General features: G+C 43.1%; 1 protein-coding gene across 1 annotated transcript in view; it reads right to left on the reverse strand.

Annotated features, from left to right (window-relative positions):
- The window catches only part of akt1 (v-akt murine thymoma viral oncogene homolog 1), a 64,131-nt gene that overhangs the window by 23,741 nt on the left and 12,720 nt on the right, over window positions 1-27,670 (reverse strand). The window contains exons 3-6 of the mRNA XM_072689761.1: window positions 6,996-7,124; window positions 3,009-3,120; window positions 2,611-2,737; window positions 217-348 (exon numbers count right to left, since the gene is read on the reverse strand). Coding sequence (XP_072545862.1) covers window positions 217-348; window positions 2,611-2,737; window positions 3,009-3,120; window positions 6,996-7,124 — 500 coding nt within the window. The remainder of the gene's footprint in view (window positions 1-216; window positions 349-2,610; window positions 2,738-3,008; window positions 3,121-6,995; window positions 7,125-27,670) is intronic.

The following is a 27,670-nucleotide window of genomic DNA, read 5'->3' on the forward strand; positions in this document are numbered from 1 at the left end:
TTCCCACAACATATCTTAACGTCATAAAAAAAAGAAGACTTCATCAAACACTGTGAAAAGTCTCAATTTCGTCATTAAAGCATCTTTACGTCTAGTGCTTACAGGGTACCCACTCACACAGCAGCTGCCAAATAACCCTCCCCAAACTCTACTAAACCAATGCGTTCTTGCACACATCAACCCCACCTTCCCACACCCTTACACTTACGCACTTACTTTTGCTACTATGACTTCCTTCTTTAGGATTTTCATGGCGTAGTATTTCCCTGTGGCCTTCTCCTTCACCAGGATGACTTTGCCAAAAGTGCCTTTCCCAAGGAGTTTGAGGTATTCAAAGTCATGCATAGTCTGAAACGGCACAAAAACAAGGCGTGTCAACAAGCGGGTTCTAACAATAGTCAGCGAGGAGGTGCACGGGTTATATTTAATGACAAAGCTGCTGTGCTTACGGCACCCAAGTATTTACACAACATCTTCATCCACACATTGCACATTTGTCCCCTATCCCTTATGAGCCCACTCCACACAAAACATACATACACATGTTTGACCTCTGAAGCCCAAGGGCCTGGAGAGTGTAGAAGAAAACAAAACAAAAAATTGTCTGTGTGCAGAACATCCAACCTAGTTCAACAGGGAACCCACATATGTGTGTGTGTGTGTGTGTGTGAGAACACAAAAGGGAAGTGTGTTATGTTAAAGAGAAACAAAGTGGCATTAAGCTTCCCATATCTGAGTCACATAAAGCGTCAGAAGTCTCGGAGGCGTAGGCTGTGGGCTAAGACGTTTCTTAAGAGGTCAGGGATCCAAAGTTCATTCAAAGTTCATGAATAAAATTTTCCTTAAATTCACGAACGTCCTTTTGTGTGCGGAGGACCATGGAGGTGGAGGAAAGGAGAATGCTTGATTAGGAAGCTCCCTGTATGTAGAGGCTTGGCAAACACACCATGAAGTAAAACTAATTTCTTGATGGAAGGACTGTAACTATCAATAATAACTAATAATAATAAGTATTTCATTAAAACTTGTATAGTGTATCATATTTTATGTTTTTGTGATTAAATTAGGGGGGTTTACCACAAGTTGGGGGACTTATGAGGGTAAGAACACCCTTTTCTGCTCTAAATTCACAGTTACCCACAGCCTCTTCTGGTGTATTGCTTTATTTCAAGGTGTTTTTGTTTTTATAATCAATTCAAAATCAAATATATATATATATATATAGAAAATAGAATTACTTTGGCCTTCTATCATGCATGTAAATCAATGGAGGTGTTTCATTCCTCACTCCTATAAGATTAACTCTCTAAAACAGAGAGAGAGAGAGATGTTTAGCACTCTCTTACTGACTTGACTTTCCATATGTAGCAAATTCCCTGATGTTATCCACAACAAAGATGTTGGAAAGCTGTGTATAAAGTTGTTCAAGCTATTATTCGTCTGGTATGGGCAATTTAATTCTGTAAGACTTCCACTGTTTGCCAGAGTACGCACGCACGCACGCACGCACGCACGCACGCACGCACGCACGCACGCACGCACACACGCACACACGCACACACGCACACACGCACACACGCACACACGCACACCTTTTTACCATGATTAACATGTGTGAATTTAGTTAGATACACTCCACTAATCTACAGCACTCTTAAACTGTCCTGCCTTTACTGTCCTCCATTACTGAACTTTCTCAAGAATGGACTGATACCTGTGCAGAAAGCTAACAGGCTAACCAGCACCAACAGTACTGAGACAGGGTTTTTCTGAAAACGTGTCTGTATAAGCAGTAACTTCTATTACACGAGTACAAACCACAGCCATCCTGGCGACATAATAATAAGGGCAACCTATGGAGGCAAAATATGGGAACATGCGAAGTCGTAGCAGATACAAGGGCTACTTATATAACCAAAGAACAGGGTTTTAAAATAAACCACTGCTGTGAATAGTAAGGGTAATAAAAGTCATGTAACCTTATGAACTAGTCATGCCTCATGCACTAGTGAAAAAACAATACACTTAAGTATCCCCTAAATATCCCCAAAACTTTCATTTGGCCATTATACGAGAACACACTTCACCAAATATTATTTTAAATGATTATAATCAATTCTAGCATTTTAAAATCAACATTTTTACCCGCTAGTCACATTAAAAATATTTAAAATAACTCTGCAGTTCAATCCACTTTGAGTGTTAGAGGATGGAGATTGAGGATAGAAGACTGACTGGATTCTAAAAGGTTAATATCCAGAGGATTCTACTTAAAGTACTGTATGATACAGATTCTTACAACAGAGCACCAACTGATTCACAGGCCTGGGCGGCTAAAGGCAAACCCCTTATTTCTTCAGCTTATCCTCACTTATCCACACATCTTTCTGTATTTAGCAACATAAAAACTTTCATTAATACTCCCCCCCCCCCAACATTTCCACATGCTGTCTACATTTAGCAAGAATGCTTCTGAAACCTAACCTCTCTGCAATCGTTTAGGAGCCACTGAGGGACTTCTAACATAAACTGTGAGCTTTACTTAACATTCAGGGCACCACAGTACCGACCTACCACTTCTGGTGTGTGTGAGAAGGGCATGGGACATACCACTTTTTGCCGAGGTTTGGTCAGATACATCTCCATGTCCATGGGGTCAGGGGAGGAGTCCATCATTTCCTCCTCTTGTTTCTGCAGACTGTCTGCCACAGCCTGGATGGCTTTGGTCCACTCCTCCCTGCACAAAGAAGTTTGAGTTAGATACATGTGACGATACCACACCTGAAAATACATACAAATACACTCAACTGGCATTGCATTAATCAACTAAATGTGGGAGAGCAGATGTGTGTTTGTGTGTTTAAGGATCTACTTTGCATGGATATGGAATATTAATATCTTTAAAAATGTAGAAAAAACCCTATTTATTACAGAACAGCCAAGAAGCTATTATATCGCTACAGAGAGAAGAGAGAGAGAGAGAGAGAGGTGGTGTGTGTGCTTCTGACCGTTCCTCAGGGGTCTCCACATGGAAGGTGCGCTCAATGACAGTGGTCCACTGCAGGCAGCGGATGATAAATGTGTTGGGCTTAGGCCGCTCAGTCTTCATCAGCTGACACTCTGGACATGTCCAATGAGAACCCCATGAGGGAGAGAGAGAGGGAGGGAGTTAGGCAGTATGTGAGATAGAGATAGAGATAGAGAGAGAGAGAGAGAGAGAGAGAGAGAGAGAGAGTGTGTGTCATGGCTACAGTCATTTATCTTTATCTCCATTTATCTCCAGCACTACATTAAACACACACGGTGGGGAAGCTCCCCAGTCAAGCTGCACCAAGAACAGGTGCACCATGGGAGTCCACGGGTGTCCAGTCCAGCTTGCTTTGTACACAATGTGTACGTTCTGTTCAAACACTCGCTCCCGTCTCATGTCCCGGGGTTCTCTTTACGGTTAGAACCATAACGCACTTCATCACTCCAACAAAAAGCAGAGAGAACGCTGGAGCGAGTCGCTGCCTTCGTTCTTTGTTTTTTCCCTCACTGTACAGCTGCAGAACATCATTAGAACGTGTGGATATTAAAGAAATAGTTTGGCAAAAAACAAAACAACAAATATCTCCATAGCACAAATACAGTAGATCAGCAAAGACATGTCAGGGAAGAGTGTGAGGGAACGCTCTTAAAAATAAAGGTGCCGCAAAGGATTCTCTGAGTGATGCCATAAATGAACCACTTCTGGAGTGTACGAAGAACCTTTCAAAGGCTTTAAAAGAACCTTCACTGTATGTGTTTACCAACCCACAGGTTCTCCACACAAAGAACCCTATCTGGCACCTATTTATTTATTAATTTATTTTTGGCATACACCAAATTCAGAATTCCATTACATATGATACAGTAGCAGCTCTCAAGCAAATATGCAATAATATTAAAATATTACAATAATATTTGAGAAATTCAATCAATCATTGATATTATAAAATAGTAAAGCAATTTAAATAGCCAGAATTTAACAGTTCTGTGATGTGCAGGAGTTTTGCAGTTCAAGGTGCTAGTATTAGTAATTATTATTTTAAAACATTGAAAAACCATCATTACCATAAGAAGTCATTCTTATATTTACTGGTCAATTTATTTGTCAATATTTCCAATACAGAATTATTTTTAATATAATTAAATTATACTAATAACAACAGCAATACAAATAATAAAAATGAAAATATATGATATTTAATGGCATTCTGCTTTTTTGCCCTTATCCAGAGTGATTTCCATTTGAATAAAGTCACACAGGTAGGGGAATGTAGTGGTAAGAGTCTTGCCCAATACTGGTGCAGTGAGTCTCGAACCCCAGTCTACCACGAGGAAGATAACGTTGTTACCCACTATGCAACACCAACCAGGCGTAACCTGCATGCACACTCTGGGCTTAACAAAGCACATATATTTAGATTGCAGATTCCATTTAAGATGTGATTTAAATTTTGATATTTGGATATTGAAATTATGAACAACAAACAAAAAATAAATATCTAAAATCACAACTTCAGAACTGAGAACGTAATTTTCAGTTTATTTGATTAGGCATGTACTCTTTACCCACTAATAACCTCAGCGGTAAGGGCACTGGGTTCTTGATGACAGGGTTGTGGGTTCCATACCCGGGCTCAGCAAGCTGCCACTGCTGGGCCCTTGAGCAAGGCCCTTCACCCGCTCAGCTCCCCGGGCGCTGGGGTTGGCTGCCCATCGCTCTGGGGGGGGTGTGTGCTGACTACCCCTAGTTTGCTAGTGTGCAAGTGCGTGTGTGTGTGTGTGTGTTCACTACCATGGATGGGTAAAAAGGCGGAGGACACATTTCACTGTACATACCTGTACATCTGAACGGACTTGCTTATGTGGTTTTGGACGCTTTACACTTTATATTACAGAGGTGTACACTTTTTGCGCTATAATTAGGTGACCTTGAACTCTAGTCTCTTGCTGTCTGAGTCAGGCGCTGCATTGCAATGTATTGTACGGTCCCTAATTCATGCAACTGCAATCGCAATCATTCAAAAAAAAAAATAGAGCTTACCAGCACAGAACAGCATTTGATACTGGGAACTGTCTTTATGTAAAATATAGGAATACAATAAGTGGCGTTCCCGTGGATTCATGGGGGTTAACTACTTTACAGCACAGTTAAAGTCATGATGAGTCATGGATAGGTCTTGATGTTATGAATCGACAGTTTTGTGTTCTTGGTGCTTACAGAGGAGAGTCCAGCGAAAACACCACATCATCAGCAGTTAAAAACTAGCCCTCGCGTCTTTTTGGTGGCACAAAAAAAACATAAGCAACGGCAACAACAACAACAAAAAAAATACATGACTTGTGCTTTTTGAAGCGACACAGCACAACAGTGGTCCAACAGCTCGTTGCGACCCCACCAGAGCCACATTAGGAGACATATGTGGAAGAGGAAGCCGTATATGGAGCCATTTGTGGCGGACATGGGTGGGTGGAGGGGGTTAGACATAAGCTGCCTGTCGAGGAGATGGAGAACCTTTCAGGAGGCCACCACTGTGATCCAGCAGGGATCATCAACAGCCTCCGAATGCCTCACGCCGCACCCTCCGTCATCAGCATATACCAACATCATCAGCGTTACGCCACTGACTGACTGACTGACTGCCTGCCTGCCTTCCTCTAAAGCTGAGGACGGCTGCGGCTGCTGCTGCTGCTGCTTTAGAGTCGAGATAAATAATGAGAATCAGCCACCTAATAACGACTATAACTCACGAGTGTCAGGGAGGAAACGTTTTCTTTAACAAACAATACGGCTGTCTAATTAGCCTGTTCAATCATTCAAGTGGCTTCTGGCAGGGATGGTGGGGCGCCGTTCTGCTGAGTTTGGAGGGAGAGCGTGAATCAAAGGAAACGTGTTCAGATGTGTTGCACAAACTACCCACAAGAGGCTGAAACTCAAGCTGCTGAAAGCCTGCAGCTCTCCGGGTCAGTCTAAAAAATCCATTCTACTGTTGAGTAATTTAGGTGACACTCTTTGCGTAATCTGATGTCAGCTTCAAGAACAGCTCTTCAGTTAATCGAGGTTTAAGAACTCTGATTAAAAACTACATTCCCTCCACAGTCCATACAGCGCATGTACAGAAACTAAGCTGCAAAAATAGCCTGTTCTGAATTCACTGTTTTGGCCTCACCATGAAAACCAACAAACTGCTATCAGCAATTTAGCTCCTCCCAATCACACTGAAGCTTATTTTGTTTTTTTGGAATGAAGCACAGTACAAGTACAAGGACAGCCAATCAGAACAGAGGCTGTTTACATATACGGTACTGTATAAAAAGCTCCTTATCTGGTCAGGAAGTTCTTATTTGCTTATTTGAAATCGCAATTTAAAAAATTCAGCAGAGGCTTTTAATTTGAAATGACAGATACAAGAAGTGGAGTCATAATTACGCCTGAGCCAATCTTCCTACCTCTATGCACCTGCCAAGAGGGAAAGAGAAATAAAGACCGGGAAAGAAGAGAGAAAGGTAGATTAAGATTCGTGATCTCCAATCCCGAGCCATGCCGCTTAGCCATCAGCGGCCGGAATCTGAGAGAGCACAGGCAAACGTGGGTAGATGGCGCTCTCTCTCCTCATCACTCTGAAGTGATGTTGGCCGGCACAGGCGTCTGTTAGCTGGTGTGGCGGAGCGTGGGACCCTGCGCTTTTCTCAGAGCGTGTCCGCTCCCTAGCAATGGTGCATTGGGGGCAGTTCGAAAAAGAGGCAGTGGCTGGCTTCACATGTATCAGAGAAGACGTGTTGGTCCTTACCCTCTTAGTTTTGGGAGCGTTACTAGTGCTAGTGGGAGCTACAAACGGGTGGGTTAATCTGCAGTACCAAATTGGATGAAAAAAATGAAGACATTTTGAAAAAAGCTATTAGTATTTCAACAGGTTTCCCAGTTTAGTGGGGTGCCAAGAACTACGACACCGTGCTGAGATACTCACGTGCCACAGAGAAGTTATTGAGCGGCGTCTCCAGCTGGTCCACATCTTGTGGCCTCTCCTTATACCCGATAAACGTACCGTCATTCTTCAGCAGGAAATACCTTGGCCTCCACGTCTTGATGTACTCTCCTGCAGACGAGAGAGAACATGTAATTAAATATGTGAAAATCAGCCTGCAAGTTTGTGTGATAACTTTCTTAGACATTTCAATAGAAAACTACTCCTGCATCTTTGCAAAAGCAGAAGACGTGTTTATAAACTGTGCGCTAGAATGGAAAGCTGGATTCCTCGTGGCATGCCTGAATAATGGGAGTTCGGCATGTGGAAGTAACTATCGGAATTGTAAACCCCAAAAAATGATTTCCCAGTTTATCCAAGTCTACTAGCAAAAGCCTTTCGAGGCTAAGCTCATTGGCTTCTTACGGAGTAAACAGAAGGGAGGCTAAGAGGCAAAAAGCTAATGTCTGGCCAGTTAGAGGAAGTGCAACTGCAGGTATCTGTGCAAGGAAGTCGGAAGACGGTCACAGGGAAGCCGGCAAAGCATCTGCTTGCTAGACAAAAAGGCTAATCCAACCAACCAGCTAGCAATCTCTTCATCTAGCTCCCCGCTTACAGCGCTGACGACAAAGAGAAAGCACTAAAAGGACTACAACAATAATAAAGAATCTCATCGTAACTAATTTTAATGGTAAATAACTTAATTACAAAAAAAAATTCCAGTGTTCCTGTCACATTGCTAAAAACAACAAACCAAAGTTTTCTTAGGCTGGGCTATAATATGCTTTGCGGCTCCTGTGGGCAGTCATGGTGACATAAACCAAGCCATGGAGGCTCACCTCACCCCAACCCCTCCCCCCCAAAAGCCATGGGGAGGGAAAAAGGGAAATTAAGTTTCATTCTGAGACAAAATAACAGGGTTGTAAATAGGCTTGTGTATCAGATTCTTTTTAAAAGTCACATATTTACTATTTATACATAAAAAAAACCCCCGAAGAAATGCATTGTACAGAACCTTGAAAAAAGTTTTCAGACCAGCGGACCACCATCCGCTAATAATGCACGCCATTTGCTATTGGATATCTTACTAAAGGGTCCACCTGAATAAGCGGACAGGCCGACTTCATCCAAATTACGAACACATGTCCTGGAACGCTGTAAAAAGATGCCAAAACCTCCCATTCTGTCCACAACCTGCACCTGAAAGTGCTGTCTTTCACAGCAACATCTATTTCTGCTGAAGACTAGAGGGAGACAGTGCGCCAGATGTTGCAGAACGTAAAAAAAAAGGGGGGGGGGGAAAGCTTACACATCAGAAAAAAGGCCCAACCGAAGCATCTGCAATGTGCTGAAGGAAAACTGAGACTGGAGAAAAGTTGGAACAGTTCTTAGAGATAGCACCAGTGCACGGGAAAGAGAGAGAGAGAGAGGGAGAGAGAGGGAGGGAGGGAGAGAGAAAGAATGCAATTCATTTTTAATTACGGCAGAGGAGTATTAACCCCATGCAGCGGCAGAGCAAGCTGTCCTTAATTGGTCCATTTCCTCCTTCCACTTTAGTCTGGATTGGGATCAGTCAGAGCTGACTGCTGCCTCTGCGCCTCCGCGGAGTTGGGGTCTGTTCCCGCTGTGACGGACCCTTCAGTGAACTGAGCATCGTCTGAAGACTGGTCTGACAGGTCAAAACTTTGTCCCGTTCGTCAAAAGGTGAAGCAAATACGACGCCTCGCTACACGGAAGATTCTACATTTGCTAGCCAGAGGCCAGTTTGGCTGGTTTACGGACAGTTACGCTGTGAATACGAACACACAAAGCGCCATGAGCATCTCATTAGTGTGAGCTAAACAAAACCCACTCATAAACAAGCAGTAAATCTTACAACAGGCTAAAGCAGAGCCACGATAGTGTACATCAAGGGCATCAAATTCCTATCCCAGAGGGCAAAATAGCTTGGTGACGTTCCCGCTCAAACACATCTGATTCAACTCCTCTGCTGTTTGCCAGGTTTGGAAGGTGTATTTGAGCAGGAAAGTCACCAAACTGTTCTGGACTCGGGCCCTCCATGGCCAGTAGGAATGCATGATGATCTCTGAACTATACTTGCATGGGCAGATGTTTGCTTTGAAACATTATCTGCATTAAACATCTGCAATAAATGATTCGATTTGAGAGATACTGCACACCAATGTCATTTAGTGTACACTGGAGAAGCAGAATGTGAAGGTTATGTTGGGCTACTGCACAACAATTCGGCGTCTTATTAGTCTTAGAAATAAATGATATATATATTTAATGCTAATCCAGGCAGATGGGCTTTCAATGTATGTATTGGCAGATTGCGCACTAAGCATATGGGAACAAAGGGGGGAGGGCGTACAATCTCACCCTGCCTTATTTCAAAATCGAAAAATGAGCAACTTTAACATTGAGTTTGTCACCAGGGTGAAGCTGCACAGTTTTAAACCATGTAATAAATGGAAAACCGCCAACCGTAGCATCAGCTTAGTTAGCAGGATAACAATCTGCTCACCACAGAACAAATTCAGGTCTGAAGGACAGAGGACCGACAGCGGACGTTGGAAGTTTTTGCCCCATGGTTTTGGATCTGTAGGCCACTCACTAAGCTAGCCTTCGATTGACCAGCTTAGCTACAGCTCCAAAGTGTAGACCAGACCAGATCTGCTGAGCTACTGTCACAAGTGTTGTCACTAAAAACCTTGTGTCTGAGAGAGCGAAGTCGAGCGACTAGGTGAAATGAGACTGGTACTGCTAAGACCGTGTTCTAGCTAACTGCAGCTCAAACCTTCATGACTGAGTTGAGGGAATGGTCTTAGGAAGTGAGCTCCCCCAGCCTGTGCTTATTTGGCCATCTCCTGGACAGATGACGTCATTTTGAGATAGTCACCATTTTTCAAATCTGCGCTATACTGAATTACCGCTATACCGATCCAGCCTAGAACAGATACAAGTAATATGAATTTTTCATTTTGAAAAAAGTGGTTGAGATCTTGTGTGCTCCCCTGATTTAACATCATTAAGCACTGATTCACCAAACCCGGTGTAAGATGATGATAATAGACAATAGTACTAGACTACCGTGGAGAACTCCGGAAATGCTTTAATGGCCACTGTGGCGTAAAACCACTACTTTTTGTATTATTGGTATTAGTGTTTATTCAGATATTAATGTTTCACTAAGTAAATAAACATTTACAAACCAGGTAAGGAGCTTTTTCATCATAATTTTCACAGATGCCTACATTTTTGCACAGTATTGTGTGTACATGAAAAATTCCAAATATCAGCACCCACAGTTCTCAGTCTGTGCATTTCTAATCCAGAAGTACCTCGCTTGCTGCAGGTAAGGAAGGCCAAAAAAGCAGGACATCACACTGCATGTGGTCTGAGCGGTTTAACAGCAGTCCGTCACGTCCACGCATCCCATTTATACGTCAAGCATCCACTCAACTCACAATAGGAGTGGAGGGGGGGGGGGGTTGGGTCACGAGAGAGAGAACATCCGCCTTCCAGCCCCGCGCGCTTAACGATTTTCAATTTGCAGCAGATGTCCAATATGTTATTACGGCTGTTGCCATTTTTCATCGCGGCGTCGAGGGGAGGAGAACTCCTGCTCAGCCGCTTGTTCTGCAGCGTAAGGAGGTTCCACAATCAAAACACACTCTGTTTCAGGAGTGCTAATGCTGTCAAGACTCAAATTTAAACCTACGATCTACTGCCTGAGAACAAGAGTGTCGTCAGGCTTGCCACTGACATTTACAGCGGGAACGCAAAAGTGCCACGATGCGTCCACAACAATAACGAAGCCTCATAACAACCATGTCACTGCCTTTGCTCTGCACTTGTCTTGAGGTCATAAGATCTTGGGACCCTGGGGATTGTTTGTTCCATCACCTTGGTTCCAGAACAGAGAAAAGTCTAGACACTTCCATATAGAGGTCTTCCATGTACTTTAAAGGAAGTAGGTCAAGCCGAGCAATACTTTGAGCTTCAAATTTGTGGAACGAACTTCCTCAGATTGTCCAAACAGTTTACTGTGTACAAACGTCAACTGAAGACCCAGCTTTATGCAGGAACTACCATTTCCAGCTCACATATACATACATTACTGGACAAGCTGAGAGATATGGAGATACGGTCACTGAAAGTGAAACAGTAATGTGGGCAGAGTTGGTATTCTATGTGAATATGATGCAGGATTACGTTTTCCTTCACACTTCACCAAATTTACATAGTGCAGCAGCCCAGAGGGGCAACGACAAAGCCCTATTCTCCCTTTTACAAGTCAGTGGAGCTTCAAAATGATTTTGACGCTCCTATTTTAGGGTAAAATTTCACATAATGCTGCTTTAATTCAGCAATTCATGTGACTGCACTTATGTCTTCTTTTCATTTCTTTGACATTCAGGTGTATTGCAGTGTTTGCATGCATCCAGCTGTTTATTGCACATCTTTTGATGATTTTGGTTATTACCTTGTTCAAAAACACATACCTCAACTTCTTAGTTTAGTTGTAGTGGCTGTGTGTAGTGTAATTTCTATTTTTTTCTGTTTATTCAACATTTCTTTCTTTAATTACGGTAAAAAACTTTTAAAAACTTCTCATGGCCAACCATTAGAACTGTGCTTTAAAGCAACACTCAAAAGTTTGTCTACCCCGGTCAAAGTAGCTGTTTGTTTAGATGTTTCTTTTTTTTTTTTTTTTTAGATATGTTTTGGTTTTCCAGACCTCCACTTGACCTGTACTAATCCTTTTAACTAGATCCTTTAATGCCTTTGGAACATCACCTCAACTTCTACTCACTTAACTATTCACAGCAGAAGCCATTTCAGCCGGGAGTGCCCAAACATTCGCATGCTACTGTACAAGCAATCAGCAGACACGGTCAGAAAGAACGTGCTTTGGGGACCTGCCAGGGCAACAAAAATTCATTTCCTTAACGTAATTCACAGCCATGATGAGCTCATCTTTAAAACTGAAAGCTGTTGCAGACAGCAGTCCAACAGAACTCTATTTGACCCATCTGCCTCCCAGCCCACCTCCTTTCCTCCCACCCTTCCCGTCATCCTTCTCTCTTTTCTAGAGCTGAACGGCTGCCAAGCCAGTCCCTGGGACAGTATGTACACAGTGCGGCACGCCGGGTGATGAGGTCAGAACCCAGAGCTACGTCACACAGTCACAGCCGAGGAGAGATCAGAGCGACCTGCGTAGAGGCGTCAGTGCTGCTTAAAGAAAGCAGAGAGGGCCCGTCTGATGCGACAGGCATGAGTACTTCCCCATGGTTCGTTCCACCTAATCCAGAAAGCAGACCAGCAAACAGTCCAGTCATGTGCCAGCCGAGCAGAAGTGCTCTGAGCTGCTGAAAAGGATACATGATGGTTTAGAACTAACAGCTGAGGACAAGTGTGTGAGCTGGGTGTGCATTTCTGAGTGTGTGTGTGTGTGCAGACATGTCCTTTTTAGTGAGCACGCATGAGAAGTCAGAGCAGTATAGCCATAATTTTGTGAATGTGAGTGCGTGCGCACGCACGCCCTCGGGGACACAGAGTGTCCAGCTCTTGTCTGCCAGCCCGGCTGACGTACACTGCCCACCGTGGTTGGCATGGCTTGGCCTTTTGCTGTGTGTCTCTTGTCTCTCATGACGTGCAATGCCACCCAGCTAGCCACACAAACACACACACACACACACACACACACACACACACACAGAGATTCGCATCGCAATTGCTTTCATACTACAGTCAGTTACCCTCGCCCACCGTCCCCAGCTTCTATCTCACACATACTTGAACTGTATTTAAGGTCTCATTAATCATATCTACAATAAAAACCAAACCGTAACCTGAACCTATCCCAGGTCCCCAAGACTAAAAAATAGGTAGGTTCACAAATATCTAGAGGAGTTCATATTAAATCATAAATAAACAGCTAAATAAATACTTTAATACTCTTCAAATATTACCACAGCACACCGTATTATCGCGGTAAGAAGAGTAGCAATTTGCTGATGGTCACCGAGCATCAAGTTAAGTGACTGGTGGTAATGCGACAGGTTATGCCATGTAAGCCGGCTAGCTAGGCTTAGGTAAGTTAGCTAGTAAGCTCTCGGAGTCTTGGAGCATTTTCACACTTTCACTACACAAGTCCGCACCCAGGACCAACTCTTGGCCGGTTATTACTGGGCTGCTTCACACTGGAGACTTCAGGTCGAACTGTGAATCGACTGCAAAAATTCGATCCACAGTTCACCTTGGATACAAACGCTCAAGCAGTGAAGAACAGAGCTTTTTGGAGTCACAGTATGAAGATTTTTAGACCATGCAAGCGATAAAATGAGGATGTCACCTGACAAAATGAACCAATCACGCAACCCCACACGTAGCACAAAGAGCTTCCAGGCATGCAGCATCACTTGAAGTGAACCCCCAGACCACCAATTTTTATAGGACCAGAGATCTGTCCTTTAGACCGCACCAACCCCTGGCTGGTGTCAGTAATCATAAACGTTATTTTTTTTGTAGTACCGTTTTTTATATATATATATATATATATATATATATATATATATAAAATAAAATTTATGATAAATGACAAATATTAAGAAAATTCAATAAAGTAAAAAAATTATTTTGAATAATTTTAAAAAATTAAATAAAATAAAAAACAGCACCCAAGGTCAACTGATGCAATCCATGACGGCCCCACCTCCCAACTTACAGGAGTTAAAGGATTGGCAGTTAACATCTTAGAGCCAAACACCACAGGACACCCTCAGAGATGCCTTGTAGTGTTTTTAATTTTATCAAGTCTAAAAAACTAGAAGCCCTGTTACTTTTATGGCTTATAATACAGCAAGTACAAGTTATTCCGTAATGACCATCACACCAACATGCACGTTATGTAGTAAGGTATATAGTAAGTAAGAGAGTGATTTTTGGGCCCACCAGCAGACTTGAGGAATAAAATGGCTCATCTCTGTGCAAACACATTCATATACTTCATCCCTCATCCGTCTTTGTTTGTTTTTTTTTTGTTGTTTTTTTTTTTTTGTTTTTTGGGGGCAGACAGTAAAATATCAAAACCTGTCTATTGTAGAACAATAAAACAAACATTAACGGACACAGAACCCATAAAAGTCAACACCAACAGAAACCCCTTCTCCAATCACTCAAGTTGATTTACGGCACACTGTAGAATCCCACACTGTGCTTCACACCGCCACTGAAAAGTGCTGTAAAAGCACAACGCTGCAGGCATCTACTATTTACTACACTTGCTCGCGCGCGATCACCTGACACAGACGTGCCCACCACATCCGCCTGACCGTCTAGTCATTTCTTTCACCTTCCCTTTTACATAGGCCAGCTTCTAATAAAATTGCTTCTGTGAACACCCCCCCCACTCACCCACCACAACATTCACCCACATTTCCTTTTTTCATCAGGTCTTCCTCTTTTTCACTCGCGCTGGTTCCACTTTTTCACGCTCGGCTCTCGCCTCTCAAAGAGTTTAAAGATGGAGCGGACAGACAAGGAACAAAGCGTATGCACTGTAACTGTACAGTCCCTCACTGCGGGCAATCACAACAGTATTTCACATCATGGGTTTAAGCACAAAAGACATTAAAAAAAAAGGGGGGGGGGGGTGTTCTTCAATTCAGGTAACCGTTACAATACACTATATAAATAAAAATATTGAACACCTGCTCATTCATTGTTTTATACCCCCCAAATGATGATAATAATAATAATAATAATAATAATAATAATAATAATGTTATCCAGCTTTGTTGGCGTAAATGTCTCTACCGTCCAGGAAAGATTTTCTAGTAGATTTTGGAGCACTGCTGTGAGAATTTGATTGCATTTCGCAGTAAGGGCATAAGTGAGGTCAGCATGTTGAATGACCACCACCCCACCTCGTCTCCAAAGCTTTAGGGCTTTATATCCCTCTAACTCACACCTGGCATTAGGCATGGTGCCAATAGGTTCATGTTGCTCTGCTTCAGAGAGTCCTATTCTACTGGCAGTATTTCTCTACAGGGACTAGACAAGCTGTGTGTGTCAATTTGCACATCTGTGTCAGCGGTGGGTGCAGCTTAAGGTAGCTGAATGCATTCATTGCAAGGGGTGTCTGCAAACATTAGGACAGTGGGTGTTTCATGGGTGTTACTATATGAAACCTTTTTAATAAAAGAAGTAATAAATAACAAATAAAATTGCAACACACCACAAAGGGCATTGCTATGCCTACTAGGACTACTCTAGGACCATAGAAGCTTTTTAGAACTGCATGAACTGAGTGATTTAGGCAACATTCAGAACAATACAATTATTTACATTTAGATTTATTTAAACTGTAAAAAACACACATTTAGAGATCAGCACTGTGACGATATTGCATTGTACCGTAACTGTTTTTAGTGCTTCACCTAATGCTTTTTATGCTGAAAGAACACTGACCAACTGCATGTTTTACAACAGGACAAAGAATTTATTCAGTCTCGTTTCATTTGAAGGAAAGTCCCAAAAATAAGTAAATAAACAAACAAACCTACTGTACCAAGTATGGAATTTATATCATTTTTTTAAACCTCTGCCTCTACTAATGCATTTTGTATGTACATCATAATATCAAAGTAAATATTGTATACCATAAAAGATTTATCATTATTTTCTACTTGTTTAGAAAAGCAGCTCACTGCGATGTCTTTAGCCGTTATATTTCCCATTTTTTGAGCAGCTCTCAGGTGTTTATCATTACAGACAGAAATATCCGCCACAGAAATGTTAGAAATATTATATATATATATATATATATATATATATATATATATATATATATATATATATATATATATATATATATATATATATATATATACACGCACGCACACACACACGCACGCACGCACGCACGCACGCACACTTTAGCAATCCAGTTATTGGTACTTATTTGTATTTAAAAAAAGCTACTGTAACCGATGTTTGTAATATATAATAATTTTAACTGCAACATATAACAAGATATATAACTGAATCTTGACTTTGGCACATGCGACTCAAATTTTAAAACACAAGATTTTGCTCTCCCACTTTTTATTCCTACAAAAGATGAATTTCCAGTATAAGTAAATAACTGACCAAAAACTGTTTAATAACACCATGTTTGTGTTGACCAATTTGTGTTTTCCTTATTAAAAAAATACAATATGAATATTTAGAGGAGATGCTCTTCTTATTTTCATGCAGTAAAAAATAAATAATTCAATGTTTTTAATGTTATTTAATTAAAAAACTCAATATTTTTCTCTCTCAAAATATGCATATTTTCATTATATTTTATTTCCCAAGACTTCAAACATTTCCCTGGCATACTATGACCTATTTTATAGAAGTAATGAAACCAGGTTGTTTTTTTTTTGTTTTTTTTTTATTGAAACAAGCACACAGTGAATTGCTAATTTGGCTTTATTGAAACAATGACTTATTTTATTAAAATAATGACATTTTGTTGAATTTAAAACTTCTCATAACATTAACCTATATTGTTGACATAATGACTTAATGAAGATTTCAACCCACACAGTCAAGACTTTATTTACAGAGCTTCTTATTTTGTCAACATACTCAGTTGGTGTTGCAATTTTTACCTTTTTTTTGCTGAGATAATGACTCACTTTTTGGAAAGTCCTGTATTTAGTAGCAAAGTAGTAAATATGTTTTCAGACATTACCCTTTTTATTTTTTTGCTGTGTCTGTAAATGTATCGACCCAACGATATATTTTGGAGTTTTGAATTTGTGCTTTGTTACACGCATAGAATACACACAAGTCCCATTCAGTCTGAGAGTCTGAAGCCAGGCAGTAGAGGCCAGCTCAGGACACTGCGATAAAGGGACTTCTCCACTATCAAGCCGACCAATCACAGTAACGCTTCTATAGAAGCAGCGCAGACTCTTCTGATCAGAGATAGCTGGATTCTCAGAAACAGGAAGCAAACTCAGAGCTGGTTATATAGGGTCATCCTTGCACTTCATGCAAGTTTTCGAGAGAGAGAGAGCGAGACAGAGAGAGTTAAAGGGAATGTAGTGAGCCTTCTGCACAAATCTTCATCTTCTACACGCAAGGGCATGTGTGAGGAAGGATGTGTGTGTACATGTGTACATATAGTGTAATAACGTATACATGCATAGTTTCGGTGTTTCTGAAGCACTGCAGCTGTTGTCAGATAGAGATGAATTAGCGATGACTGTGTACGTGTGCTGATGCCACAACGCGAGTGTGAGTGTGTGTGCGTGTGTGTGTGGAGACCTGTCAGGGCCTGATAGAGTGCTTGTACATGCTTAACAGCTGCACAGCACAGGGATGCTCGCAGGCTAAAGTGGAATATAATGAAGAGCAAGATTCTAGCACTCAAAAGAGAATTCATCTCTATCTGACATCCAACACACACACGATTCATCTCTATCTGACAACTGCTGCACTGCCCCAGCAGCACCAAAGCCACGGTTACAGACACAAGTGCCCTCAAACTCTTTCACACTCGCACTAAAAACGTCTCACGCAACCACTGGTGCAAACTCTGGGGGGTGGTGGGGGTGCGAGAAGAGCACTAAAGAGCAGAATGCTAAAATGCCTAAAAATGTGAAGCCATATAAGCAGAATCAGCGAGATATTAAAACATCTGACAGAAACGCTTACACAGCATAAAAAAAAACACTCTCCCTTCAAACACTACTGATGGATGGCACACAATCAGAGCCGCTGAAACATCAGGTGGTGGAATCTGCTGAGTGTGGGACGGCGTCACCGTGCAGTTAAGGCAATCAGCTGGAGTCTATGATGGGCCGAATTAGCATGAAGGTGCCCAGTGTTTTAAATACTTGTGGGTGGGGGGTGGGGTGGGGGGGTGGAGATAGGCTTCAGTTGCTGGAAAGAGTGACCGTGCTTTCAGATTTATGGCTAAATATCAGAGCTTGAGCAGAAGGAGTTGACCTGGGATTAGCAGGAAAGTATGACTTTTTGACACTATTTTCCATGCTTCCAGCTTAAGAGGCCCGGGTCACCTTGGTGAAGATTACCGGAGAAAAAGAATGTTTCAGAAAAAAAAAAACAGAAAGAAAGAGAAGAACACCCACAAGGAAGAGAACCAGAACTGGAGGGGAGGACAGGACAAGAACAGAAGATAATGTGTCTATGTGAAACATGTCCCACAAAATTATGAGAGGGGGGGGGGTAGTAAGAGAGACATGAAAGTTAGAGAGGACCAAAAAAAGAAGAAGAAGGAAAAAAAAAAAAAACAGTCTAAGAAAAAAGTAAGACAGAAAAGGATAAGGGATACAGAGTGAGGAGGATGAGAATGAAAAAATGGAAGGGAGAAAAATGAAGAGACAACAAAAGAAAAACAACAAACCAAGAACAAAAAAAAAACAAAAAAAAAAAACGAAGAAAAACAGAAAGTAAGAGAAATGAAAAAGACCAAAACTGAGTGACAAGAAAAAAGAAGGAGAATTAGAAGGCAAAAGACAGAAGATTAAAGGAAAAAAGAGAATTAGAAAGACACAGATCACTAGAAAGACAGAATTAGAAAGAAAGATATAAACAGATAAATAAAGAAATAAAGAAAGTTAAAAAAGCAAGAGAGAAAGAAAGAAAAAAGAAAAAAAAAAAACTGAAAAAAATTGTAAATAAAGAAAGACACAAGGAATAAATGAAACTGAGAAACAGATTATTGAAAAGAAAGAACTGGAAGGAAAGAAAAAAAAGAGAAAAAAGAAACATAATTGAAAAGAAATAATTAAATTGGATTAAATGAAAAAGTTCAAAAGAAAACAGAAAAAGAAAATTCAATCATCACTAGAAAAAAAAGAAACAAGAACATTAGAGAGAGAAAAGAAATGAAAGAATAAATCACTACAAAGAAATAAAGACAAAAAAGAAGGAGAAATAAAAAGACTGGGAAAAAAAGAGACACAGAAACAGATCATTGGAAAGAAAAAAGAAATAGAAAGATTGATTGATTACTAGAAAGAAAAAAAAATAGAATTAGCAAGAAATCATAAAATTTTGAAGGAAAAAGAGGAAAAATGAAAGAAAAAGAAAGTAAGAAATAGAGAATTAGATAAAATTAGTATCTAAATCTAATAGTAAGATTAGATCATTACAAATAGGACATTAGAAATTGAAGGATAGACCAAACCAGAAAAAGAAAGAAAGATCATTTAAAAGAAAGGAGGAAAAAGAAAGAGAGAAAGAGAGGTAGTGGGAGAGTGAGTGAGTGAGTAAGTGTCCCTTCAGTGGGCCGCCCACACCCCAAAGGGAGGACTTCCTGTGGGAGCAGCCGCTGCATTCTGTCCTCCTCATTCATCGCCCAGGATAAGAGAGAGGACGGGAAGCACTGGTGACTCTGTGTGTGTGTGTGTGTGTGTGTGTGTGTGTGTGTGTGTGTGTGTGTGTGTGTGTGTGTGTGAGAGAGAGTGTGAGTGGTGAGGGGGTGGAGGGTGCAGAATAAAGAGGCAGTAAGGTTGAGGATTTAGGGAATTAAAGTCTGAAGACTGGGAAAGGGGGGGTGCACTTTTGTTGCTTTTTCCTGGGTCGCCCCCCTCTCTCTCTCTCACTCTGGATCTGGGCTGGTGTCCCGCAGCTGTGGCAGTAGCCCTGCGCCCTGCATCTTAATGAGTCATCGCCAGGGTCTCCGCCACTGGTCCAGGGCTCAGTCTCCCTTCCTCTCTCTCTCCCTCTCTCTCACACACACACACACACACACACACACACACACACACACACCATCATGCCCATCTATTAAGGGTATAAAAATGCACTGATGCACTGAAATGAAGGTGACAATTCAGCTGTACAGGGGCAGTGAGTGCAGGGCAGGGGTACTCCAGGACAAGGACTGACCACCACTGTTGAACTTCCCAGTCATTTTTTTTCCTCCCCGCTCTCCAGGTTTCACACATCGTTTTGTGGATGCATGGAAATTAAACTGCAAAAACACCCCCTTTTTAACAGACTGGTACTGTGATATCACAAAAGCAAACACACCCAATACCACCCATTCACTCTGAAGTTACAAGGAGTGATTCAGCCTGAACTACTTTTTGACTCAATCACAACACAGGGAAGCCAATGCAACCGATCCAGTTTACACATGTCCGTCTTAAAGGCGCAGTGTTGAAGGGATAAAGAGAGGATAGAAAACAATAATGAAAATATAAGGGATTGCCGATTTTGCTACACAAACCATCACACTACACTAAAAGTGGACCTTAGAAACATGGCAAACTTTACTATTCAGTCGAATCAAATTGAATCAAAAGAATCATAAAGAATCAAACTGAGATTACACCCCTGAGTAGACCCCCCCCCCATTTCCTACACTCTTCAAAATAAATGGTGCTTTAAACAGTTCTTCAAGAAATGCCATCCTAAAAGAACCACTTTCATTTACAAAGCAAAAAAGTTGTTCATAGGCTTAGAGTGAAGTTCTTCATGGACCTGTGCTGCTTTGTCATCAGCGGCCAGTGATGGAGAGAGCACAACTGGGTGGTGGGTAGATGGCGCTCTCTCCTCTTATCCCTCTTAAGCAATGGTGGCCAGCACAGGCATCTGTTAGCTGGTGCGGTGGAGCTGGGGACCCAAGCATTTTCCTCTGAGCAGCCGTTCTAGAAAAAGGGGAGGTGGCTGGCTTCGCATGCATCAAAGGAGTCCTGCCCCTGCTATTGTCGGGAGCAGTGCTGGGGGGGAGCTGCAAACGAGTGGGTTGATTGACAGTGAAGAATAAAAGGTTATATTAAGAATAATAATAAAAAAGTAGTAGTTTCTCCATCCATCTCTATAACAAACACTTTCTTTATGGAGTCAAAATCACTTAAAGCACCATCTGAAGCACCTTCATTTTTAAGAGTGTATGGTCCCACACCGTTCGCACGAGTTCGGGCTCAGTCTCCGGCTTTCTCGCCCTCCTCCATCCTTTCTCCCCCCCCCACCTCATCTCATCTGTTGTTGGCCTCTTTTTCATTCCCCTGCAGCTGGATGAGACTGAGCCTGTGGAACACCCCCTCCTTTCCTTCTCTCTCCCTTTTTCTGCCACTGCCGCTGGGGTGGGCGCTGCCACCGCTACAAGAAAAAAAGGGGGTTGGGGGGGGGGGGGTATGGAATATACAGAGGAAAAAACTGGGGGAGGAGGATGAGGAGAGGAGTCGGCCCCTCTTTCTCACGCTCGTAAGAAAGCCCTCACTTCTTCTCGGCAGCCAGAGGCACCTGCTGATTACCATAGAGACACTGTGTGAAGCCTTCCCCCCCACCCCGGGTTTTTCTTCTGTTTCAAATTTCCCCCCACCTCCTTTTTCCTTTCGGTAAACAAGTGGTCCATGGATTAGTTAAATGGGCTGCTGCACAGGAAACAAATAAACAAACAGGGGGGTAAAAAAAAAAAAAAAGAAATTCCGTAAACTTGCAAGTTACATCGAGCGAAGGCCAGCCTTGATCTTCCAGGCTGTCATGGTTGCAAACTGGGTTGGAAAGCTTCAGAGGAAGGAACACCTGCATGATTTAATACGAGGGATGTTTTGCTATCATGTTTAAAACTCCAGAACAACGTAACACCTCTTTTGTAAGTCACTCGCATAATTTTGCTACGTCCTTCTTCAAGTCAAGAGAGGAGTAAGCGTGGTTGCTCAGCAGTGACGCTCTATTGGCATGCATCGGTCCTCATTCACTAATGATTTCTCCAATGAGCAGCCTCTCTGTAGCTGCGAATCAGATCAAAGAAATAAGGGCAGCATTATTCCACACTTAACTTGAGTTCTGCTAAACTACGAGAGCACAGTTTCTTCGTAATAAAGAAGTGGCCAGGCCTCGGTACATGGCTGAGCAACCTGAGCTAGAGATCTGCATTGGCATGAAACTGAAGCCCAAACCCAACCGGTACCTGCGAGTATGAGACTCCACAAACATAGCCTGAGCGTGAAAGACAAGCAGAAGTGTCAACACACAAACTATGGCCATTTCACTTCCTGTAAGCGATGGACTTCATCGAGGTGGTCCAGCTCTGGTAATACGCTCGTATACTTGTGTAAAATGTAGACCTCTGAATGTGGTCTGAGTGAACATATCATAATCTGATCACAATGCATGCTGGGAGTGCTTACACCTGGCTCTTCATGGGGTCAAGCCAGATGCAGTTCATGACGGATGTAAACAGCCTCTAAGACTCCTAAGGCTACATTCACCTACCTGTGTAACGTGATTCAAGGGCCCACAACAGAAAGCAATGCCCAAAGAAACTTCAGCCTGACCCTCACAGCTAGCGCAGACCACTTCCTCATTCTGCTCAGCAATGTGCCACACATGGCCACGTGACTGGTGTTCTGCTTTAGCTGCTGTGTGGCTGGCTTCTTCAGAAATCCCACTGATTTCACAGTGTCATAGAATGTAAGTTTAATGTGGAATTTCTTTGATATCTTGTCCGGCATCCTCTGGCCTGGCGCAACAGGAACGGAATCGCCGAACTTCATATCACTCTTAATAATAGTGGAGCATCCATGGGGCACTACTGAAAGCCCTGGCAAGCTAGCTGTCTCTTGACCAGTTGCTGAGAAGAGCAACACTGACGACTGATGTGTGGGATGGGTGAGTGCCACGCCAATCGGAGGCAGCCACCATGCTCCAATCTGAGGAGTCAGCTGGGACTTCATATTGGCAAAAGGGAAGGGAGGGTGAGGTCAGGGAGAGTGAGAGAGCGAGTGTGTGTGACTGTATAAGAAGCAGAGGAGTAAAGGAGGCGAGAAGGGAGCAGAACAGAAGTGAGGAAAAGCCTGTCAGGGGCCGAGGGGGTAAAATAATGAAGGGAAATGTTGACGACGAAAAGCAAAAGCGGAGAAAAATGGCCTAGTCTTGCAGCACAATTGCAGAGCAGGAGGTTTCGGCACAGAAAAGTAAGCACACAGCAGGCTGACTGCAACAGAGGTGGGCCCTGCTGGTACGGACACAGACACAAGCACACACACACACACACACAAAAACAACCCCCCCCTCCACCACACGCACAACCCCCGGACTCCCCCTTCTCTCGACAGCTGCACCCTGGCAATTTACATCTCTCCAGCACATTTAGCAGGAGCCTGTCTGCTATCACCCGAGGCCCAGAGACCCCGCTGGCCTCCAGACACCAGACAGAGCGCTGTGCACGCAGGGAGCCCGACTGCTGCACTGCCGCTACCCTCCAGAGCGCCGTAGCTAAACATCCCAGTCAGCACTTCTCTTCGCCTGCTACTTTCCCCCGATAAAATCACATCCGTGATCGAGTGAGATACGTCTTGAGATACGTCTTGAGAAACGCATCATCAGGGGAAAAGGAGGGTGTACAGAGAGGGTTCAGGTCTAAGCAGATGTTGGTCTGTCAATCTTAGCTGTAATGGATGCTTCCGACGGAAACTGGAGGCCATCCTTTAATGAAGCGTGTATGGAAAAAGACTAAGAAGACAACAGCAAGTGAAAAAGAACCAGGAAAGAACAATGAAAAACAGCGCCTGGTCTGGCCGGCCTGAGAAGATGGCAGCTGTTTAGAACGGTGCCGCCATGGGACGGTGCTAATCAGGTGGTTAAAAAAAAGAGAACACACAGAGAGGGGCGGAGGGGGAGTTAGAGAGCGTGAACGAGCCAGAGAGAGAGAGAGACTGAGACGGAGACAGCGAGAGAACGACTAGAGACAAGATAAAAGCGCCATACTATTTGTGTGTCAGGCCATTTCGTCAAAAGCCTGAGACGGCTACGTTTCAAAGCCTGGAGCACCCACATCCGAACCCACACCCACACTTCAATTTAGACCACCAGGGCTTCCACAGAATGACACACAGGTGTGCACTAATCATATGACCACAGTGGAACGAGTAAGCCCAGGCGCACAAGTTCCAACAAGCGTGCTCGAGTTTGACCAACACGCCATGATACACATCAAACAAACCTGGAGGCTTACGAAGTCTGCGAGAGGCGGCACGGTTCCATCACATGGCTTTCCGCGTGCTAGCTTCTCCTCCAAACCCTATTTACAGCCACCAAGAGCTCTACCCGCTCCCCCTAAAACAAGCAGAACGCAACAGTGCAATGCTGGGTTCATCATCAACGCTTGCCACCCGCTAATTTCTTAGTCTAACAAGGTGGTCAAGTCTGAGCCCTCTCAAGACTTTTCAAGAAGTCTTGGAGCAGCAGGAGCTCTTGGCCAGGTGCTGCTTGTGGAATGTGGCCTCTTTGATGTCTGACGTTCTGCCTGTGATAAAAAGGAATCAAATTTTCTTTCTGTAAAACCTCCTCTGCCCCGCTCGCTCCCTCTCCTGCCTGCGTTGGCATGGCTAAGGCATGCGGGTGACGTCAGCGTACAGCTAGAACATGGAGGAACGGGGGGAACCGCTGCCCTCATTAAGGCGCAGCAAATGAGGAGGGCCTTCAAACTCTGGCAAACTCCATGCAGCTGATTTCGTGCAAGAATTCCCACTTTGCCAGGGAAGCTTTTCCCACGCGCTAAGATCGCTCATCACTTGGCAAAGGACGTGGCGAATGTCGGCCACGGTGTCAGCACGCAAGGCGAGCTTCAAAGTAGCACAGCTCGCAACTAAACGCTTCTTAGTTTAGGAGTTTCCTGTAGGACCCGGTGCAAATTCCCTCCAGGGGCAGGTTTTGGACGTCGTTCTTTTAAGTCGATTTAGCACGGTAGGTCATCTCGCTCTTCTGCAAGGTTGCGGTGCAACTGTAAACGTGGAAACGACGAGGAAAGGATTCAGTGTGGCTTAAACGATGCTTTGCAGCTTCTGACCGGAGTCCCATCTAAATATTTTAATCAAGGAATGACAGGAATTTGTCACAGTCCTCTTACCCTCTTCATTTCCCTTGTCTTTCGATCCCTTTCCCATGTTCTGAGACCCGCTTCTCTGAATGTTCTGTCCCAGTACTGCCCAACTCAGCTCTCCACCGCCATGCTGCCGGCTGTGATGCGGCCCTGCTGTGGATACTTGCATCACATCATTCACACCGCTTTAGATACTACAGAGCTGTGCATATGACTGGTTCACTGAACATTGGTCCTACACTCACATTCACATAACCCACGACCTGCTGTCACATTAGCCATAAGCTCTTCATTATCTCACTCTTTCTGTCCAGTTATTCTTCTTGCACCGTTATCCGTCGTGCTATCTGGTGTCGACCAGAGGAGGATGGGTTCCCCTTTTGAGTCTTGGACCTTTCCCTTCCCTTCGCCATTCCCTTGGCTTGCTTATAAGAGCCTTGTACCCGGATGACTGTAAAGCGGCTTTGTGACAATACTCATTGTGAAAATATTGTGTTTTATAAATAAATCTGAAGGGAATTGATCAAAGTGTTTATGAAATTATAAGAAGCTTCAACACAAATTAGCCAACATGACCATCATACCTCGAGCCAACAACTGACAGTATGGAATATCAACAATATGTAAATGTGTCAATATTAGCCATCTATCGATATTTCTTCAGCTTCAATAAACCATTTTCTCTTCTGTATGGTCATTCCAATCTACCACCTTCAAAAACGGTAAGCAGGTTCTTTGCATTGGTGCAAAAACTCTTGCATGTGGTTCAATACAGAGCTTTTTAAAAAGTGGTTCTTGAGAGCACCTACAAAGGTTGAGAAAAAACATTTTCTGTACTACATAGATTAGACCCTTTTTGCTTACTATTTAAAGTTAAATAAAATGTGCACAATATCAAAAAGACAGCACCTAACAATAGTTTATACAAACAGAACATCAACTAATTAACTACACACATATCGCTGCTGTCCAATAAAGAACCATGCATCTCCATCTCCGTTTTTAGCTTTCTCCATGGTTTGAACCCTGTTGCTGCTCTGTACGCTGTGTAAATAATTCTGGATAAATGGACCAATATAAATGCTCTAAATGACTTGGAATAAGCTTGTATTTTCCATTGACCTAATAAAAGAAGTCTGGTAAAGAATGCTGGGGTGCATGCAAATGAAAAAGAAAATCCAAATCCAGATGAGATGCACCTTCCGGTAGAAGATAAGCATCATAAGCTTGTCCAGAAGAAAGGTGCCAACGTGGCAAATGAACTCTGAGAACCACTGGATTTACATAGTTTTGTGGCATCTGTGCAGAAGCTTGTCCAATAGGTAATTATCTGGTTCTGCCCTCAAGGAAAACGCAAGCTAAAGGGTGAGGCTCTGTAATACACATATGGGGTACTTCACCACTGCACTATTTGGGTCATGAGTATATCGCTCGTCACAATAACCCTGCATACGATAAATCGTTTGTGGCGTCTGTATGAAAGACGTAGGGAAAGCGGCCGAGACGTTTTGGGCCTATGAAGCCGAAGAGAACATGTGACGGTGTCCAAGTCGTGGAATGCAGGGCTGACGTAGTTTGCGGCTCGAGCGGGACACGGCACACAGGAAACCCGTTTCTACAAAGCATGAATGGCCTTTAGGACACAGGCAATCGTTTTCCTGGAGCATCGGGGCGGTTACGTTGTTGGGACACAGCTGCTCTCTTTCTTCTACACACGCTTTCCTTGTAGCAGCACCTCAAGGCAACAAAGTTAAGGCGCCACAGAACCTCTGAAGGGATAAACAGGCTTTTATCTATGGTCATGAGAGAACACGGATGCAAAAACTGCAGACACACACACACAGCTCATACATGTGTCAGAAGCTCCTCAGAAAAGAGGTGTGTATTGCTATTGTTTACGGCTAGGGCAAAGTGACCACGGAGAAACAATGTCACGCCAAAATTGCCTTCTGCGCGATGGCAGACTGAGGCAAAGGTGACTTGACAGTGACGTGACACTAAAGCCAGCTTACCGTGAGGCCTTTGGCTCTGGCCGAGAGGAACGTTTGCCCTCCAATCAAAACACGGAGACGTCCCGATGACATTTTGCTGCGAACAGCTGCTGGCTTCATGACAGCAAAACATTCAATAAGGGTAGTTTGGGGAGGGAGGAAGAGAGGAAGGAGGACGGAGAGAGAGGGAGAGAGACATGCATGTGAGGGATAGTGGGCATGCATGTGTGTGTGTAGTGTCATGTGTCCTGATAGGATTTAGACTGGGCGAAAATTTGGGGCGATTTTAACAATGGCATGTTGACTTCTAATGAGGCTTCTCCAGTCAAAGAGATAGGCTGGAGAAAAATCCAATCATGAAGATTCATCACTGACCCCAGATACAGCCCATCAGCCAACACATGGTTAATGCCGGATGTGTGCTTCTTTATTTTACGGCAGGAGGTGCTAGGCTAATGCTGCTAACAAACAACGGACTTAGACTGTCACCAATCACGTCTTATTAATACATGCTAAAATCTACTCCACATATCCGCAGATCATTTAAACAACATCCCACTGATACCACATACTCTGCTGAGGTAAAGGTGGTAGAAATGACTAGCCCACCATTCAGCTACAGAGAAGCCTATTTTTGTTTTTATAGAGTAAAGTGAGTCAGATCATGATCGAAACTGCAACCATTTGATTGGTGACAGTCTGAGTCCAGTGTTTGATAGCAATGGTAGCCTAGAATCTCCTATTCTAAACAAAACAAGCAAAGTTCAGACTCTAAACACACACATGATTGACTGCATTTGGGACGAGAGATGAAACAGGGT

Source organism: Salminus brasiliensis, chromosome 10, assembly GCF_030463535.1.
Source record: "Salminus brasiliensis chromosome 10, fSalBra1.hap2, whole genome shotgun sequence".
Taxonomy (NCBI): domain Eukaryota; kingdom Metazoa; phylum Chordata; class Actinopteri; order Characiformes; family Bryconidae; genus Salminus; species Salminus brasiliensis.